This window comes from Strix aluco, chromosome 11, assembly GCF_031877795.1.
Source record: "Strix aluco isolate bStrAlu1 chromosome 11, bStrAlu1.hap1, whole genome shotgun sequence".
Classification (NCBI taxonomy): domain Eukaryota; kingdom Metazoa; phylum Chordata; class Aves; order Strigiformes; family Strigidae; genus Strix; species Strix aluco.
In genome coordinates, this window is record NC_133941.1 from 9586607 (window position 1) to 9605651 (window position 19045).

General features: G+C 37.8%; 1 protein-coding gene across 1 annotated transcript in view; it reads right to left on the minus strand.

The window, feature by feature from the left end:
• SHQ1 (SHQ1, H/ACA ribonucleoprotein assembly factor) overlaps window positions 1-19045 on the minus strand; it is a 53356-nt gene that overhangs the window by 9425 nt on the left and 24886 nt on the right. Inside the window, exon 11 of the mRNA XM_074836245.1 lies at window positions 13095-13215. Within this exon, the coding sequence (XP_074692346.1) occupies window positions 13095-13215 (121 nt within the window). The remainder of the gene's footprint in view (window positions 1-13094; window positions 13216-19045) is intronic.

Consider the following 19045-nt stretch of genomic DNA (forward strand, 5'->3'; position numbering starts at 1 on the left):
CAACCATAGTGAAATAGTTTTGAAAAAGCAAGCTCAGAATCAGTGAACAAAAATACTCCAAATTAAGTTCTGAAAGAAAGTCACAGCAGAAAGCCTGTAGTCTTGGTAAATGTTAGCAGATAGTGACAACCACTATGCCTGTCTGTACACACTGTTGTATTACAGACTATGATAATGAACCTAACTTTACACTGTTTTTATTGCAAAGTACCTTATACACACCTTTACCGCAGTTCCCCACAAGCTTGGGGAAACAAACTATGCAGAGATTTTATTTCATCCAGCTCTGGGAACACAACTATTCTCTACAGTGAAACATGGCTAAAACTTAAGAAAGCATAACAATACTACCATGAAGTTTAAGGCACGAAATGGAAAAGAAAATACACACAGCACCTGAACCACAGGGCAACCCTTTCATGGAAACAGAAGGCCCTCATTCAGAAGAACACTTGCACCATGCACAGAAAACATCATAGGTTCCTAATGAACAGAAAAGTCTAAAACCTATTTTGCATCTCTCTTCAAAAATGGCACCTCTATCCACAAAATTCCTTATTGTATCAGTTAAACAGAAGAATATGCAACACTTACTAAATCCCTTACCAGCCTTTATTAGCTGGTTAGCTCATCATAACCCTACCTAGCTTACGAGACCTGAAAGAATCACAGAGCAGGTAGTACAATTAACAGCCAGTGAGACAAACACAAGCAGCACCGTTGAACAGTTTCATGTGCTTAGTTTATTATACATTTTTATAGTAAGAGGCAGAACCAATAAATAACTCAATTAAAATCTCATTAGCTCTGATCAATCTGTACAGAAGATAACACAAGAACAAAGCTGAATTTAGTGCTAGCAAAGGAGAAACAGGACTATTTTCTTCAGGACTCAGGTAAAAATTCACCTAAACTGATCTTCTACATTCTTTGTAGCAAAAGACAGACAGATGAGTGTAAACTCAACAAAATAACACATTTGTTCACGTGATTTAGTATTAGATTAACCACTGTCTTCATAGGAAAGAAACAAAACCATCTCCACAACACAGCACCAAAGACTGCTCAATTTCTACACTTTCTTATGAAAAGCCAGCTGCTAAAATAAGATGTGCTCAGTCTGTTCAAGATATTTTACGCAACAGCAGGTAAGAATTCATTCTTTCCATTCCTCAAGAAGATGGATTCTGATTTTTAGCCTAAATAACTTAGGTTTACACAGTTATAATGTTCATGTCTATACTTACTGATAATTATTTCCTTTCCAACAACTCTTGGAAACACCAAGCAACTTCAATGAAATTTAGAGGCACCAAGAATTTTAAAAAGATCTTTAAATTCCTACGTATTTCATGAAAATAAGCAGAGGTGTAAATAATGACCCTCATGAGAAAAGGCCAGCAGAGCACAGCTATTGTGTATTGGCGTGGTAGGTGGCCACTGCGGGTACATCAGTGCTAAGCCCAGCGACTGCCTACGCTGCCTCTTGCCAGGTGGAGGTGTCAAAGGATGTGGTGAAGAGGTTAAGGCACAAGGCTTGGGTTTGTAGGAAGTTTATAGATTCTTTTTTTTCCTCCCTCCCTTGCAGGCATCAGACAAAGCAAAGACTGGAAAAGCATTCACTGCACACCAAATCTTTATCTTAAATATAGAAAAAACCACACTATAAAAAAAGGGAGCACCAGGTTCAGAAGGACATCTGGAAAATACATCTCCCTGCAAGCAAGATGCCACCACTTTAAATTGACAGGATTAGAAAAGCAGAAATCCAGCATGAAGAGACTACTTTTGACAAGAGAAACCCACCACTTATCTTCAGGTGACAGAAAGCAGTCCTGCATCATAAAACAGTGGCTGATGTGGAAGAATCCAATGGGTTTAAGGGGAACATAAAATGCTTTCATCTTGAAATTCTGGCTTTCAAAGGGCATTACATGAATTCTGAAACTAAGAAAGTGATTACACTGCAATCCAACTTGCAGTCTTGTAAACATGAACTGCTATCTATATAGCTTAAAGTATTACAGTTTGTTAACCATAAATCAAATAAAACATAGCACCATCATTTCAATTTAAGTGACTTCTTTTATGTTAATAAGTCTGAATTTTTCAAGTGACTTTCCCTCCATATTTATTCTGAAATTCCACAGTGCTTCTTTCATAATGAATCTAAATACTGCATGAGCTGAACTTCAGATTTATAAATATTTTAAAAAAAGATGAAGCTTTCCAATATAACATCTTACTTTCATTACTTGGTCTTTTTGATAAGTTGAAACCAAACATATCATCGACAGCTTACTTATGTAGATGATATTATGAAAATATTCATAAGAGAAAACAGACTTAGAATTAATACTGGACTATAAAAAGAAACTGAACAGTATTTATATGTTTTAAGAATACTTCAACTGAGCTTAGAAGCAGCTCAGTGTTGCCAAAATAGCTTCAGTAAATTACAGCCAGTCCAAACATCTCACAATGGCACAGCTTCCAAAGTTATGTATGATAAATACAAATAATGAAAGATTAATAGATAAGTCACTACAAAACAGACACAGAGAAAGGAACAGATTTTGTAACGTGATAGTAAGTATTGGCTGCATTACAGAAATGAAACACTGACAATTGTTCTACATTATCTCCCGCAAATTTCTTAACTGCCATTACCTAGAACTTGGTCTTCCCCATTACCACTGATGATCTAGGAGATCACACTCCTAACACCGTAAATTATACAATCTGTACTACAATATGGGAATGAAAGGTCTCACACAAGGCAGGGCAGAAGATGGGAATTTTAGTGTCGGGATAATTCTAGTAAAGTCATGCATTACAAAAATAACAAGAATAATGACAACAGACAGGCTTAAAGGCACAATTACAAACACATTACTCCAACATGATCCTACCCCTTTACAATGGAATTTATCCACCAAACAACAAAAGTCCTAGTGAGGTCAAAGTTTTAACTCTGACATTGCTCAGTTGCTTCTGACACCCACCCTCAACACTTGAAAACACAACCTATAGCCTTCCCACTCACAGTCCATTCTCAACTCAATCTAAACATAAAAAGGCACCAAATCTGACCATCTTGCAAATTCCTGGCAGGAAAGCAGATTTTTGCAAGGGCCTAATCTGAACAGCCTGCTGCCATCTTCTCCCCCCCACCCCGTTTATAGGACACCTATTATCAGATGCTCCAGAGCATGATCATGCCTCTTATGAATAATACCACGTCACCCCACTGAATTGGCTGCAGATCTGGCTTCCTGACCATGACAGGGAAGCTTGCAGGCCATGCACGCAGCGCCACGTAGCTGGCCCACACTGCCCAGTTTGTGCAAGGAGTCCCCAGGGAAGAGTGGGGAGTGGGCGTTAGGCCACACACTAAAGCATCACCTCATTCAACATTTTCTTTCTCTCTCATTCTACCTCTGGTCTGTCTTGAGGTTTACGGGGCAATCACTGCAAGGGGCATGTGGAAGAGACCAAGCTAGCTACTGACAAGGTTGGAAACAAAACAGGAAGACATTATCAGCCTGCAGATCAGCATCCCACTTTGATCACAGCTGCACACTCCGCCTGCTTAGAATGGCAACAACTACACAAGCTCATCCTTCCCCTAGTCAAAACAGAAGAAGAGTCAGCTGAGATATGCTGACTGAAAAGACATGACACAGATCACTGACCCTTCTGTAGGCAGATAGGAACTGCCTCCCAACAACTTTGGAAAATCAAAGCAATAGCCTGAAGGGGAAAAAAAAAAAGGCTTTCTTCTTTGCCTTCTCTACCCACAGCAAGGTGCATTCAGACACAGCCTGAAGGAATATGAACTACAGAAAAGTGATGGAATAAATAGGAAAAAAAACAGAGGAAAGGAGAGGAAAAACATCAAAAGAAACTGCAGCTAGCAGCTGGGAGGAGAGATTAAATCCCTTGTTAAAAATCCATGTTTTACAGGGCTAGCTAAAACATATATAAAGGGGAATTTCTGGCATTATACCCACCTGCCTATCACCTTTTTCAGCCTTCAGGGCAAACAGTGTTTTGCTTTAAGCCTCTTAAGTCAGTATATTACATTAGTTGGGTGTTGTTATTTACAAAGCGCTCTATGTGCACCTACTGCTTTACAGACAATTGAAGTGACAGCTCAGGCCTTAAATAAGATGCAACATTTAATGAGAGGCATGGCAGCTCAAGATGACAGTAAACAAAAAGAAACTGTATTAAAAACATGCATCAAAACTGTGAAAGAGGAGACATATATAATGTGCTTGCAAATTATTAGTTTCTATTTTTAAATCAAAGAACTGTGATCTAAGGATTAAGAGTAGATGACTTGGGTTGAAAACAATAAATCTGGGTTCGCTACCAAATTCAGGCACCAACACAGTCAACGTACTCTGATAAATTGGTAAACTATTATCTAAGTTTTAAGGAAAATTATAGTGTTTCCTCTTGTAAGACTAGAAAAGGCTAGTTCAGTAGCATAATAAAATGCACAGAATCTCAAATACTTTCTGCAACAGACGCATAGCTAGTGTTTGAACCATGAGGTATTTTTTTGAACTATGCTATTGTGATGGAAACAAAAAAGACAGTACAGAATTACCCAACCACCTGGGGAGAATGAGCCAACTCATAATTACTCTTCACTAGGAAAACGTGAAAATTTCTGTCTGAATTTTTTCTGTTTCCTGTTCAACTAGATGTATTTTATTTGTAATTCTTTTTTGTTATACTGCACAATGGCTAAAAACCAAAATCCCTGTTCCATCATACTTGCAGACAAGTCCAAATCAACCTTTAACTTTCTTATCAATGAACTACTGAGTTCATTTGGTCTCACTGCAGGCTGTGTTTTAGCACTGTCTCACAAACGATGCATTCTAAGGTCATGCCACTTCCTTCTCTTAAACAATACTACTCTGCTTCTTCAGCTGGAGATAGTACTCACTCACCTCCTCAGAGATAACTAGGTGCTCAGGTTCAAACTGTTCTCAAGCATGACCCAACCTATTGTTCTGCAGCTGCTGACCTCAACTATCTTATATTCTCCAATCCATAACTACGATCTACAACCTCTTATTGGGAATGTGCCATCTTATACTTGATTGTATTAAAATGCACATTGTTCAAATAAGTACATATTGCCAATTTGGGTCAGTCTGTGCAATTCGTTTTCTACCTTTAAATAAAATTTTAATTTTTATCTAAAAAGACATATACTGTATTTTCTTACAGATTGTTAAAAATACTGGACAGCACTCAGACAAAAACTCTGAAAACAATGGATGCTCTTAACCTTATAAAGAAACAAAAACTTATCTGTCTTTTCCCAGGTTTGGGTGGTGGGTTTTTTCCCATTTTCCAATATTTCCTAGAACACTGACATATTAGTAACTCCTACAGTTGGTGGTATGCAAACTGAAATATGCATAAAATGAACCTCAAAGAGCCTGCAAAGAGACCATCTGAAGTGGCCACTCCCATTATTGGTAAAAGCTTGAAAACCAGCTGGGACATCTGAAAGTTAATACACCACTACAGGCCACCAAAGAAGTGAATGAAAAACAAACCCTAATGCAGCACGATTACTCAAAGCAGTAAGCAAATGTAGCGCTGCCAGCAGCAGTAGTGCCAGCTTGTAAAGCCTGCTAAGAAGGAATTACAATAATTAGGGATTGTAGCCATGAGCTAATATAGCAAGTCATCCCAGGGCAATAAGGGTGAAGCCCATGTAACCAGATAAAACACAGCTTTCTTACTGTGTTCATGGAAAAGGTGTGAGCACAAGCAGCACCAAGATTTTTTTGTTTATTCCTTGCATCTGTATGGCTCTTAAGTCAAAAGACAAAGGAAAGAATAATCTTCAAGTTAAAAATCTCCAAAATTCAACAAGTTGGTTTGTTTTGCAGGGGGTGGGGGGTGGAGAATTAAGCAGCTTCAGTGTATCCACAATGACAATACAATCAAAGAAGTATAGTGAAAAATATAATCCCCTATCTACAAAATAGATCAAAATAAGGGATTTTGCCATGGTGGCAATGGGGTTGTTACACTATCTGATAAATAACATAACTGGCTATGTCAGAACATACACTAAAAAGCACATGGTAACAGCAAGGCTGCTTTCAAAGCAGCAACGTGAAAACAATTTGACTTTTCTCTGTACTATCTACTTTGAATACTGGAGTTTTTATCAAACCTGAAATTACCGCAGCCTTCACTAAGCTAAGGTTAACACGGGCAGCAGTGAAGGTAAAGTAAAACCTAAACTACAGCCAAAGCAGAGTACTGTTGGTCATGAGACTTTAATGCACATACAATACTATGAGAGGTGTTCTTCCTAAGGTCTTAATTTAGGATGAAGTGCTTTAAACATGCCGTACAAATCAGTTTAATCCCACAGAGCCAAGAAGCAGGATTTTCATCCAGAATATATTACTGCTTATGCCTTTGTCCTTCTGAATCATGGCTGCTGAATCCAAGAGGTTAACAGCTGAAAATTAGCATATTCCTCTAACATTTGACAATGTCTTAAAGCACTGATTAATTTTTGTTATCTGTTAATACATTCCCTCCTCCCACCACCCCCAATACAGACAGAAAATTTTATGAACTAACATGTTAGCAGTACACCATCTGAAAACCTTTTAGGGTAGTTTTGTTCCTGAATCCTCCTGTCTGAACTTAGTATTTTCATAGAGGAGGTACACAGTCAACAAGAGTTACTCTATTCACTTCTCATTTAGCAGTACGGTCCTGAGTTTCAGATGTTACAGTTGAGTCATTCCCAGGAACATGGAAATGCCACAGAGTGAACATGACTTCATGAATATCAACGCTACAAGCAGCAAAAAAACAAAGACCAAAAGATTTTTAAAAGCTTGGTTTTCCTCTATTCAAGTATTTTGAGCTTTACAAAACCCTAAACCACTGAAGAAAACAAATAATGCCAAGAAGAAACAGCTGCAAAAATGGCACAAATCAAACCAGTTTCTACATACTTTGAAACACTTTTCAAAGTTTTCCAGATCTTGGCAAGTAATAACCGGGTCAAATTTTCTAAGTTTGCAGATAGATGATCAGTTTCACAAATAATTTTAACAGACATTTGGAATACATGTGAAAACTCTATTTACATTCATCTAAAGATCATAATACTGGAATACAGAAGCTTAAAGATGTTATATGTCACAAAATATTTTCCCAAATGTAGCAAAAGCTTAAGGTAATTCTTTCAGGAAGGCTGTAACGCATGACCTGTTCTCAAATGCTTTTTTGCCCTACAAGTAAGCACAGCATAGGATATGGGTGAGCCGATATGTGTAACAAGATAACAAGTAAGATGCTCTACAGAGAGACCTTAATGTAAATTAATAACAGACCTATACAGCTATGTAAATACATACATGAACTGAAGAGAGGCTTTTGAAGATTGTGTGGTACAGTGTGTTTAAACGGGCACAACAGCAGTCAAACCATCAGCACTACTCTGATTATCAGATGTATGCTTTGAAAAAAATGTTAGTAGGCTGTCTTACTCATTCAAATGCAGTCTTTTTTTTTTTGCAAATATAAAGAGATGACAAATTGTAAAATACATTTTTAAAGTCAGTTAACACCAAGAAAGAGGTCAGACCGAACATAAAGAAGTCTTCCCTCTACCAAACTTTAACCAATGCAATGGACTGAAACCCTGATGCTGAAGATTGAGTTCCTTACTCCCTCATGCACTTTATGATCCAATGTGACACAGGCAGTAAAAATCCTAAATCTCACAGATCTTATTTTTTTCTGAAAGACTTGGGCTCCTTAATTCCTTTGCAACATCAGGCCTTAACACTTCAGGCCCACATTACACTATATTGATTAAAACAGTAATTCAGAAAACCTGGGGAAAAGAAAAGGGGGGCTGAACAATCACAGTCAATCTCATCACCTCAATGACATGCTGTGAATGTAATTAATCCTACATTTATTTAGAGAACTTCACACCCTACACATAAAGCAGCAACTCCCTGCTGGCTTCAGACTAGGTAATTATGTTGTAACAAGGACTAGGTTTCGATTCTAACAAAGAGATGAAAAGGAAAACAGACCTATGAAGCTAGCCTGTCTTTTAGGGTATGGCTCACCTGCAAGTCAAGAGAAGCAAATATAACATGCTCAGGAATATCTGACTTGGCTTTAATTTAGTTAGTTCCAATAAACATAGTTGCTTCTACAGAGACTGTATAAATGCCACCAGGAATCCTAGTTTTTACTTTAAAGCAAATAGTCCACACTCGAACTGGCATGTTACACCTACAGTCACCAAAATTAGCAAGATTACATCTGTTTTAGGTTGCGGAACACATATACATGAAGGTGTGACTACAGAGCACGCATACATTAAAGCGGCCTATATACCACTATAATAAATCAAGTTGCAGATACAGTTCCACAGGACACACTGAGGCAATTTAACAGCTCATCTCTCATAACATACAGATCTCCTTTACTGCGTGAAGTGAAGCTACTGCAACACACAACACAAATAATGGGTTTAGATTTTTTTGTATTTGAACAGATCATGAATAAAAGGTGAGATGGTAAGTTAAAAAGTAGGAAAATAGTGATAATGAAAAATATAATACTAATTACATGGGATCAAACACCTTATTCTCCTGCATTCCTCATACCCATAAAAGTTTGAGAAGTATACAACTATACATAAATAAGTGTACTAACCCCTGGAAAACTGCCAGAAACACTAACAGCTTCACCTCCAATTCAGCAACACAGAAAATATGCATTTCCTGACACTAAAGTGGTACATGTTTAAAACTAAACATGTATTTAAACATTAGGTAAACATATTTTAAATTGGCGTGGGCTCAATTGTTCTTTTTCTTAGGGATGCAGAACAGCATGCATTTAACTGCCTGTCTGGACAAGGACTCATAGGAAGTCGTTCAGCCTTCCACTTAGCCGCTCACCTCCAGCAGGCATCACGCAGCCAAGCTACCAGAAGGCACGTATGTACAACAGTGGACAACAAAAAGCTGCGTGAATAGAGACTGACACAAAGGGGAATACAAAACACTGGAGAAAGACATCAGGTTATACAAAGGAACCTCAGCACAGCAAGAGTCAGTGGGTAAACTACTCTGATTTCTATAAAGGACACAACTCCTATGGGGTCACAGACACATAACTCCCCTCTGGCAAAAGCGAAAAAGCTCTCCTGCAACAAACACACTCCCAGATTCCCCTGGTTTTAGCAGCCCGTATTGCAGCTACCAGACAACCAGCGGTTTTCCCAAAGCTCCTTCTCCTCTCCCTCATCTCCTTCTGCTCAAAGTAAGGTGTAAAAGATGGAGAAAAGCTCAGACTTTAACACAAATTCAGTTATAACTTCACCTTGAAGAGGCTGCCATATGTATCATAGTGGTTTGTAAAAGCTCTGACCTAAAGAAAAAAAGCATGCAAACCAGACAAATTAAATTTAATTTTATTATGGAAATGAAAGTAATAACAGAAGTGACAGCAGGGTGGATGATAAGCTCACTTAGCAGGGGGATCAAATGAAGTGATGACATGTCATTATGACCTCAGGGGTTAAAGATGCAATTTTCCATCTGGCTGCATCTGGCTTTTCAACATAAATGTTGACACCACCTGCCGAGATTTACTACAAGCTGCCTCCATAGGTCTTTGTCTAGCTTTTGTTACCCAGGTTAACATTTACTTTTCCCTCATTTCCAGTAAGTTTTGCTGAGCAACATGCTCCCTTTCCTCAAAACCTAACGAACAGTTAAAAGGATTTTACATGCCACTTTATACAATAGATCAAATTATTAATAGTAACTTCACAAGCAGCTCAAAGAGAGATACTAGAAACCTAGAAAACAGGTAAAACTAGCTTTAAAATTGCAAACAGGAAGACAAAATTTTAGCTATGCTTGCTAATACCCTGCATTATCTAAGACTTCTACAAATCTACTTTTCTCTTAGTAACAGGTACCTGAATGAAATCATTTTTCTGAAGAAAAAAATAAAAATCCTTAAAGAACTAGCCTGTACACAGCCTACCCAACTATTAGCCACCTGCATGTGCTTTATTCAGCAGCTTAATCAGTTCCAATTCCAGATACACTGTGCTTAAAATAAATCCTCTTTTGCCAGCCCAGTGACACATTCACTTATTCATCTAATTTAGCCACAGCCCGACTATGATCTCAAACCAAATTTGTAATCAGCAATTGACACACTGTTGTCTGTAAGTTTTTGTTTCCACATTGAATATTTAAAAGCTAGTACCTACCAGTGGTGTTCCTCTCCTGGAGGCTTAATTTGGAATAGGACCGTATGCTTACTACCACTTGATACATCCATCACATTTTTGCCTGTACCAAACTTCTTTTAAACCTACAGCTCCCAGACTTTTCTCTGCCAGTAGAGGTGAGCTAAAAGCTTGCTTCCAGCTGTTTTTGAAGTGCCCGGATTCTTCACTAAAAAGAACCTACAGTCTGTTTTAACTGTTTAAACAAAGAGGTCCCAACCTCCACTAGGACTTGGTTACATACCAGGGAAAGAGGGGAAGAAAAGAAAAACCCTCCTCAGATTTTGAGAGCACCTGGGACTACAGCTATGAAAAGATGGGAGAAAATGGAGGCAAAGAAAGTTAATGAAGCTTGCATGGAGCAAAGAATAGCTAAGAAACAAAACAGAGAAAAGTACCCAGACTGATCGGACATGCAAATAACTTCACTGAAAAGACCACCACAAAAATACCTATAAATACCTTCCCCTCCCAAAACTCTCTCACCACAAAGGAATTGCCAGAGGGATGTCACAACCTTCTTTCCCTGGAGTGGAAGATGTTCCATCCTCCTCTCCAGATGCCTTATTCACCCTTGGGGAGCTGGGAACCCTTGTCCTTAACAGACAAATCGCCATCCATTTCTGTATCTGTTAAGGTATTTTCTGAATGACAAGTAAACTCTGTTGCTCCCTTCAACATAAGGGAAAAAACAAAAGTGTTCCTGTTCACTTTGTACAGGCTTAAGCTTAGCTTCAAGCACACGCTTCACTGCTAAACTGAAAAGGAATGACTTAAGCATATGCTTAAATGCTTTCCTGATTCAAGACCCTAAAAATAGGACTGGTTTCTGCAGTTCCTCTTTCTCTTGTTCTCCTAATGACAGACAACTATTGTGCCATGTCATTATGACAATAAGATAGCTTAATTGCCCTCTTTCCAGAAGCTGTCAGTTCTGCTTAACTGGTACATAATGTATGCGTCTGGGAGTAAATGTGTTAATATATCAGTCACTTATATCTACCATACATTTTCCTCTTCTGTATTTAAAGAAAGACTTGGGTTTTATGACTGACTTGCTAGACATTATATTCACTGATATGGGCAGCAGTGACATTACTGTCTTATGACTCATTTCTTCGTAAAAGACGCATGAAATAACTTTCTCCTTCTTCATTTACCGCTCTTTTTTCAACTCAGCTTCAACCTGAACATGAATTTCCCCATACTTGTATTTAAGGTGTGGCCAAAAAAGGCTTCCTCAGAAATGACAGTGTAAAATGAACTGGCTGTTCCTGTAACTAATCAGGACTGATGAATCAAAAAGTTTGGAAACACCCGTAGTTTCTTTAGAGTATTTCGTGCATTGTTACCTATAAGAACATACTCACTGAAAGCATACAGAGAAGAGTAAGAATCAACAACCTCTACAACATGTAGTAAGACCTTTAATTCTGTAAGTACTGGTAAGGTCACACCTCAACATACAGCCTAATGCAAGCTGGCTCAATTCTCTTTCATATTCCCTTTTCTGATCATGATTACCAAGTTCCCTCTATATCTCCTCACGGCTTCTTGTGTCTTGTGCACTTAAGTTTTTTCTCGCAGAGTCTCTTGTTAAATTGTGGACTGGAATGCAAAGACTATTTTTGACTATGTTTTATGAGTCTATCTGTTGCTATATTAACAAATATGACAATGGCATTTTTTGTGTTTATATTAGTAATGCCTTGCTGTTCAGAGAAATATTACTTGCAACTCATACACATACTTTCACAGAATCATCTAAGTTGGAAAAGAACTTGAAGATCATCTAGTCTAAATCTAGTCCCATCTTTTGTGGGCCTTCAGGCTGCGAAAGCATAAAAAGGGAGGGAGAAAAAATAAAAGCTGTATGAAAACCAGAATACATCTGACAAGGACAATGAGTAAGATTTGAACATGCAGCTTTCTTTGCTCATTTAATCCATTTCTCACTGTTTTCCTACCAATGCTTTTGTTTTTTAAACCATTAAAGCATGCTGATACTTCTAACCAGTCTGGTTGCAAAGTTCCCAAGACTCTGGAAATAAGTAAAGCCATGCTGCCTCCACTGAAAGAGCACAGGTGAGACACAGAAGTGGAAGTGTAGGGACTTCGTCTGGAAGTGGCAGTCGCTGTTTCCTCTCAAGTGAAGTGGAAGCCAAAGCATCTTGCCAGGGAGAGCGAGCTGGCAAGCAGCTCCAGCGGCAAGAGCACACAGCACACAGAGATTTGTGACACTTATTCAGGTGTTGATAACCAATTGGTACAACTGCTACAGTCCATAAATTAACTGTTTCATACAGATGTGAAGGGTTTGCATGTGTCTGAAAAGAATTGGAAGTTGTCAATTCTACTGGAAGACATAAATTAAATTCTGAACTAGGAGTTGTTTCCAACCTTTCTTCTAATGTTACCTAAGTGCTATGTAAACATTTTTCTTCCAAAGATCGCAACAAAATGAAAATTCCTCAGAAGCTGTTTTTCCCCCCCAAACCATTAATATATTAATGAAAAACCACATTTTTATTTAGAATGCAAGTCCTCCCTCTTTTCTCCAATGATGTCACTACACAAAAAAATGCATTGAATGTCTTCGCTTATGTAGTAAGAACAGCTGGATAGCCAAGGTTACTAAATGAAAAAGACTGATCATATTTCCATTTATAGGAGATAGAGTTTCTTTTGATTTTATTGATACTTGTTCACAGATGAAGTATGCTAAAAACATTTCCCACACCTGTACTTAGGAACTTACTTGGTTTTTTGAATCCAGATGCAATAGTCTGTAATGAAGAGATCATTAAGGATGTAAGCAGGGTCATTCTCCATAAAAATCTTGTGAATGTCCAGCAGACACTTCAAAACTGCAGCTCTTCCTGGAAATAGATTTTTATTTTTGTAATTCAACAGAAATCATAAGAGATAATCTTTACCATCTTCTTACCTTTGAGGCTTTAATAACCATGCTATCTCTAAACATCTTGAAACGTTGATTCACAGTCTCACAACAGCACTACTATGACTATACCCTTGAATATCCACATCTATGTGGCTGTGAAACCTCTGAATTCAGTAGGAATCTCTCTGCAAGACTAAAGCCTCAAGGCATAGTCATGCGTGTAATTCTCTACAGCTGAAGAAGCCCCCTCCCCCAGCTTTTCCACTTCTGAGCTGTGCCAGCCCAAACTTTAGCACAGTCATATAGTGCACCATATGAAAAAAAAGGCAAGTAAGATGAAAAGTAACTTGCAAATAACAAAGTTATGCCCCATCATTTATCTGAAGAAGAAGAAAACCTGTTTCCCTGTACGCCTACACAAATACCTGTGTTGGAAAATAGTAAAGTTGGGAACACACAGCCCACAGCAGGGTCAAGCACATAGGAGCCACAGCAATTGTGTAAGTCAACATGAGCGATACCATTGCCCAACATCTAACCATTGTCTTAAATTAAGCAGAACTTTTCCTACTTCTGTTAGTTACAGAATAATTTGGCACATTGAGCCCCCAGAATGAAAAACTCACTTCAGGCTCAAGAAGGTGCCATTTGACATACAGTGGATAAACGCAGTAAAAGATTAAAAACTTGAATGTTTTCTCATTCCGCAACCAGAAATCTTTCTGTAGTCAGTTTCATTTTCTTCATATGCAACCACTATTTATGAAGAAGATAACCGATTAATGTGACCTCCAATTAGCTGGAATCTCCTTCCTTAGTTTTCTGATGAAAGTTGCTAAAGGGTTAAGTGCTGGAACAAAAAAAAAAAATAAATTTCACTGTTTAATGGGGGAAAAAAAACCACCATTCAAATGAAAACAGCCACTATTGCAAATGGAATCTAATAACCCTCTCCCAAGAGGCTGGCTCCTCCTAGGCTATGAAACTTGAACATGGATGAAATTACATTTTACAGATTTAAAAAAAAAAAAAAAAAAAAAGAAAAAAAAAGATCAGAACTCCCCCTGCTGTTCAAGCACAAAATTTGTTTGTTTGTTTTTAAGTAATTCCATGTTGAAAAAATATAGATAGAGAATGAAAGTTAAAGGATGTGAAAAACGGCAATAAGGAAAAAATGTGGTGAGTAAAAACCCATGGCAAACAGAACTGAAAAAACCTGCTGGTTTGAAAGAGACTAGTTGAAGAAAAGTCAGGAAAGAAAACATAAAATCCCAAATGTAACTGATGAACTTTTAGATTGTATCACCATCAATGCCTGTCAAGCCAAGCTTGTCAAACTTAACTATTTTGACTAAAAAGAAGTGTGTTCTTTTAAAAAGAAATGATATGTGGAATTAAAATTTTCCTAATTTTTTAAGGTTCTATCTGTCAAGCTGCCAGCCTGAATCATTTACAACATCCACTACTGTTACTCATCTGCCAAATAACAATGTAAATTAGTGACTGTAACACTAATTCTCAGTAAAAGTAGTCTTTCTTCATAAATTAAAGTTTTAGATTATAGTAGCTTAATGGACCTCTATTCAGAAAGGCTGCAAATCTAGCCAGACAATAAAATAGGAAAGACTACACACAGACAAAAGCAACAGAGCACAGCAAACTACCAAACTTCTGCTTTCAGAACATGTGTCATACACCTTATAAACAAGAAGTCCTCCTACAAAACTGCATTTAACTTCTTACCACAGGAATAAAAAATAAGAGCTAAAGAGCAAACACTATTTAAGCCTTAATGTAGGGTATTCCATAACACACAGATGATTCTTGGCCTATTTCTGTGAAATTCCACACTGTAGGTTCTGTCTTTGGGTATCTACTTCAGTCTTTGGTGGATATCTGGTCGTAACTTTCAGGCTGTGGTTACGTATTCAATAGTATTATTACTTACACTGGCTTAAGTACTCTGTCTTGCACTCCTTTGCCTCCCTCCTTTCCACAGCTCTTTGTGATATGCCAGTGCAAGTATTTGTGGAATCATATAGTGAACCGGATCAGAGAACTGATGAAGCCAAAATATGAACAGGCTAAGGGCTTTTTTGGCAGCTACATCAGTCCAACTCATTGAAGGGTTCTCTATCAAAGCAAACCTAGAATATGCTAGTTTTAAAAGCTTATTTCATGTCGCAGAAAAGAGCAAAATGAGTTTTCTCTTTATTACTGTCTCATAGACGAAAACTTCTACATCAGTATTATGCAATGGTAACACAGTGTCAGTAAATGCTGACAGAACAAGCCCACACCACTTATTGCAAGTCTACTGAAAAGGGCTCCCTATTATTTACATAAAAACCACACCTGATAAATTTTTGTTAGTCAACTGACAAATGCCATATATACATTTTGTTGGAAACAGCACTGTAACTGAATGTACCACTGCATTTCATTCCCTTTTTTAATCCTATCCAAAGAACAGACAAATACAGCAGATATCCGAGATAACTACGTTGAATTTTGAACAGTCTTGATTAAGTATTTTAAGTGTTATAGATCACTAAAACAGCATATGAAAAAATCTGCTGAGGATCTCAACATTAATCAGCTTAATGCATTCATCTTACAATTAACACTTTGGCAAGAAGTCTTAATTCAAAATAAAAAGTGTTTCAACCACACACAAGGATCCTTAATAGCTTAAAAATGCAGTATCCTGTTCCTTGAAAGTGATCCACCAACATAGCACTAATATTTTTAAAGTCAAGTCACATAACTTGAGGCATAACAACTCAGTCCATCAGAATTCTTTACTATTTTTAAATAATCTTGTTTACTGTGCTTATTATTATCAAAACATTGTATTATACTATGTCCCAGCTTCCCTTACCAGCATCCTGAAAGGAACCTCAAGTCAGGATGAGGTCAACTCAAATCAATTCTTCCTTTAAGGTAAACACCAGTCCTCCTGCACCACCATGAAAAGGAACAGTTTTGTGGTACTATTTAATTGAATTCATTATCTGCTACTCGACAGTTGTTTTTAGCTACACTCATCACACATATATTGCGACACAGTGCCAAACTGGTAAGGCATCATCTCCAGCAAACAAAGAGGGTAACAGTATTTAACGCTATCTATAACTACTATGCTTTGCACATTGCAGTTTGCTAAGTATTCTGTAAAAAAAGAAATTCCTCAAAAGCATGGCTCAACTTCCACTGAAGGAAGAAGGAAACATTTTGACTGAACAAATGTGCCTTGGCATTACCTACAAATCTATTTCTTTTAAGAATACATAAACACACACTTCTTTTCTCCCCCACTTCTGATTACAAAAAATCGATGTATTACCTGTTTATATCTTTCCCAATGCTTTGGTAGTTGGCTACTTAAAAAAACTTAGTACTTCTCACACTATACATGCACCATAATAGCAAATACTAATTTGATACACAAACCCCAGAACTTTCAGAAGTTAACATTAATCACCATTACTTTTATCACTATGCTGCTAATTTGCTAATGCCCCCTCGCAATAGATTCATGTCCACATGAATGAAGTAATATATTTTTGTCTGCTTCCCGGCAGCACCTGGAGATTATCACAGCTCATACTCCAGATAGCATCCTCTTCTCCTCTATTAACAACTCCCGCCAAAATGGGCACACGTCCTGTTTTCGTGAGGTTTGCACGTGCCTTTTCAGCGTCGTGAAGATCCACAGCCAGCTCTGTGGAGGCAGCTGGTCGCCCCATCCTGCACCGTTTCCCAGGCAACCAGCACAGCACAGACATGCGCAGAATGAAGCCAGACCTGCTGCATCGCTTAACTTCTTCCACTGCTTCTAAACCATTCTAACCATCAACTAATTAAAGTTTAATTTCTTTCAAAGCTTACGGCAGTAATTTTTACACAAATCACTGAGGTCAGAAAAAACAAGACTAGCCTATCTCCCATCCCAGTAGAGAATGAATTAGCATACCCAAACTACTCCTCCAGAGAAGACGGGGACTTTGCTGTTGGAGCAAGACCATCGTGGGCGACACAGAGACCACAACGATAAGCACTGCTGGGGCCACTGCGTTGTGGAAGCAGAGGGTAAGGAGGCAACAGCAGCCACGTGTCCAGCGTAGGAGGATGAAGTAGGAAAGCTGACACACAGTTATTGTGGGTGCCACCTCCCTTGCCAAACTACTGAAAATATTTTGTTGGATCATTGAATGTTCACTCCAATACAATTTTCCATCATAAAAGAAAAACCAATAGCTTACCTCTCATGTACTGTCCTCTTAAGAAAAAAAATCTAAAAGGCTGGCAGCACTGTATGATTTCAGTTTTGTTATCAGAATTTTATTTTTTCACATTCATGGAGAGCAGCACGAGCCAGTGGAGATAAGTGAAAAGGGACAGCATCTATCTTCCCCTTAAAACTTCACTACCCAACTGCTATAAAGTAAATGGTATTTTGAATCATCAATAGTTTCTGGCAGTAGTAGAGATTAATATTGCCATTTGTGGGGTTTTGTTAATCCTGCAACTCACAAGCATTGAAAATAAACCAAAGTGCTGCTTCTCAGTGATTCTTCTGTCAAAAAAAATAATCTAACACTGAATGCTTTTTCTGAAAGTAGGATCTCACAATAAATAGAAAAGTTGCAAGTAACTTTAACAACCCAAGATGTAAACATGGGTGCATACAACCGCACAACCAAAGCTGGAATAACCATAGGTTTGAAAATTTGTACTGTTACATGAAAGCTGTCTGGGATAAACAGGGAATATAGAAAAAGAATATTGCTGCTGAAAGAATAATTTGCAGTCATTAAGATGATGACAGCTCCGCTCCTGAATGTGAAACAAAACAAAGCTACAAATATGTAGTGTGTAGTCAGTTTTTTATGAAAATTTTTTAAAATTATTATTTATTTATTTTTCAACAGAACAGCTTTCATGGTATTCACTGCTTGTTTTTTATGAACAGCTCTACACTCTTATTTTCCTACCAACAAGCAGAGAACTAAGATAACATACGCAAGTAAGCCTTTGGCTTCTGCTTCCAAGAGAGAAAAATTATATAGGAAGTACTAAAAGAACAGTGATGCAAAACAAGTTTTGATGCTGATACAGATTCAGGATTTCTGTTCTTCCCAGACTACCCCTGGACTAACCACAGAGTCATCTCAACCATTTTGCCTTAATCCTACAAAGAACTGTAACACTGAATATGAACCACCAAACTACCCCTTGCCCTCAAATGGGTGATTCTGTATGGCAATACTAAACTGGCACTCCCAGTGGAATTAAGATGGCTAGATGTCAAATACAGTTATTTTGAACAGGAAAAAAGAAAATAATTAATGAATGGACTGACTCAGTTTAAAAAAAAGAAAACAAACAAAACCAAAACCAACAGAAGATCTACTTCTGGAAAAAGAAACTGGCAAGGAGAGCTGGAATTCAACATTAGGGTAAAGCTTCCTTTCTGACAAAATCCTAACATCACTGACAAGAGTTAAATTAAAACAACAGTTCTTCCAAACAGTAAATCATGCAGGGAAGCTGCCCAGATTTACAAATGCAAAACCATGACGAGCAGAACTTTAATCAAACAGAACAGTTGGAACAATTGAAGACAATGATGCTTTAGAAACTTCCCTTAGATGGAGACAAATCATGGAAGTCACCAGAAATCCTTCCAGTCTTTCTTAACAGGGTTTCAGTCAGGTAATTAAAGAACATAAAGAACAATAGAAAACAACAGGACTGCTGTTAATCTTGTAACTTAAGTGACCCTGCTTTGAAATAAAAACTGA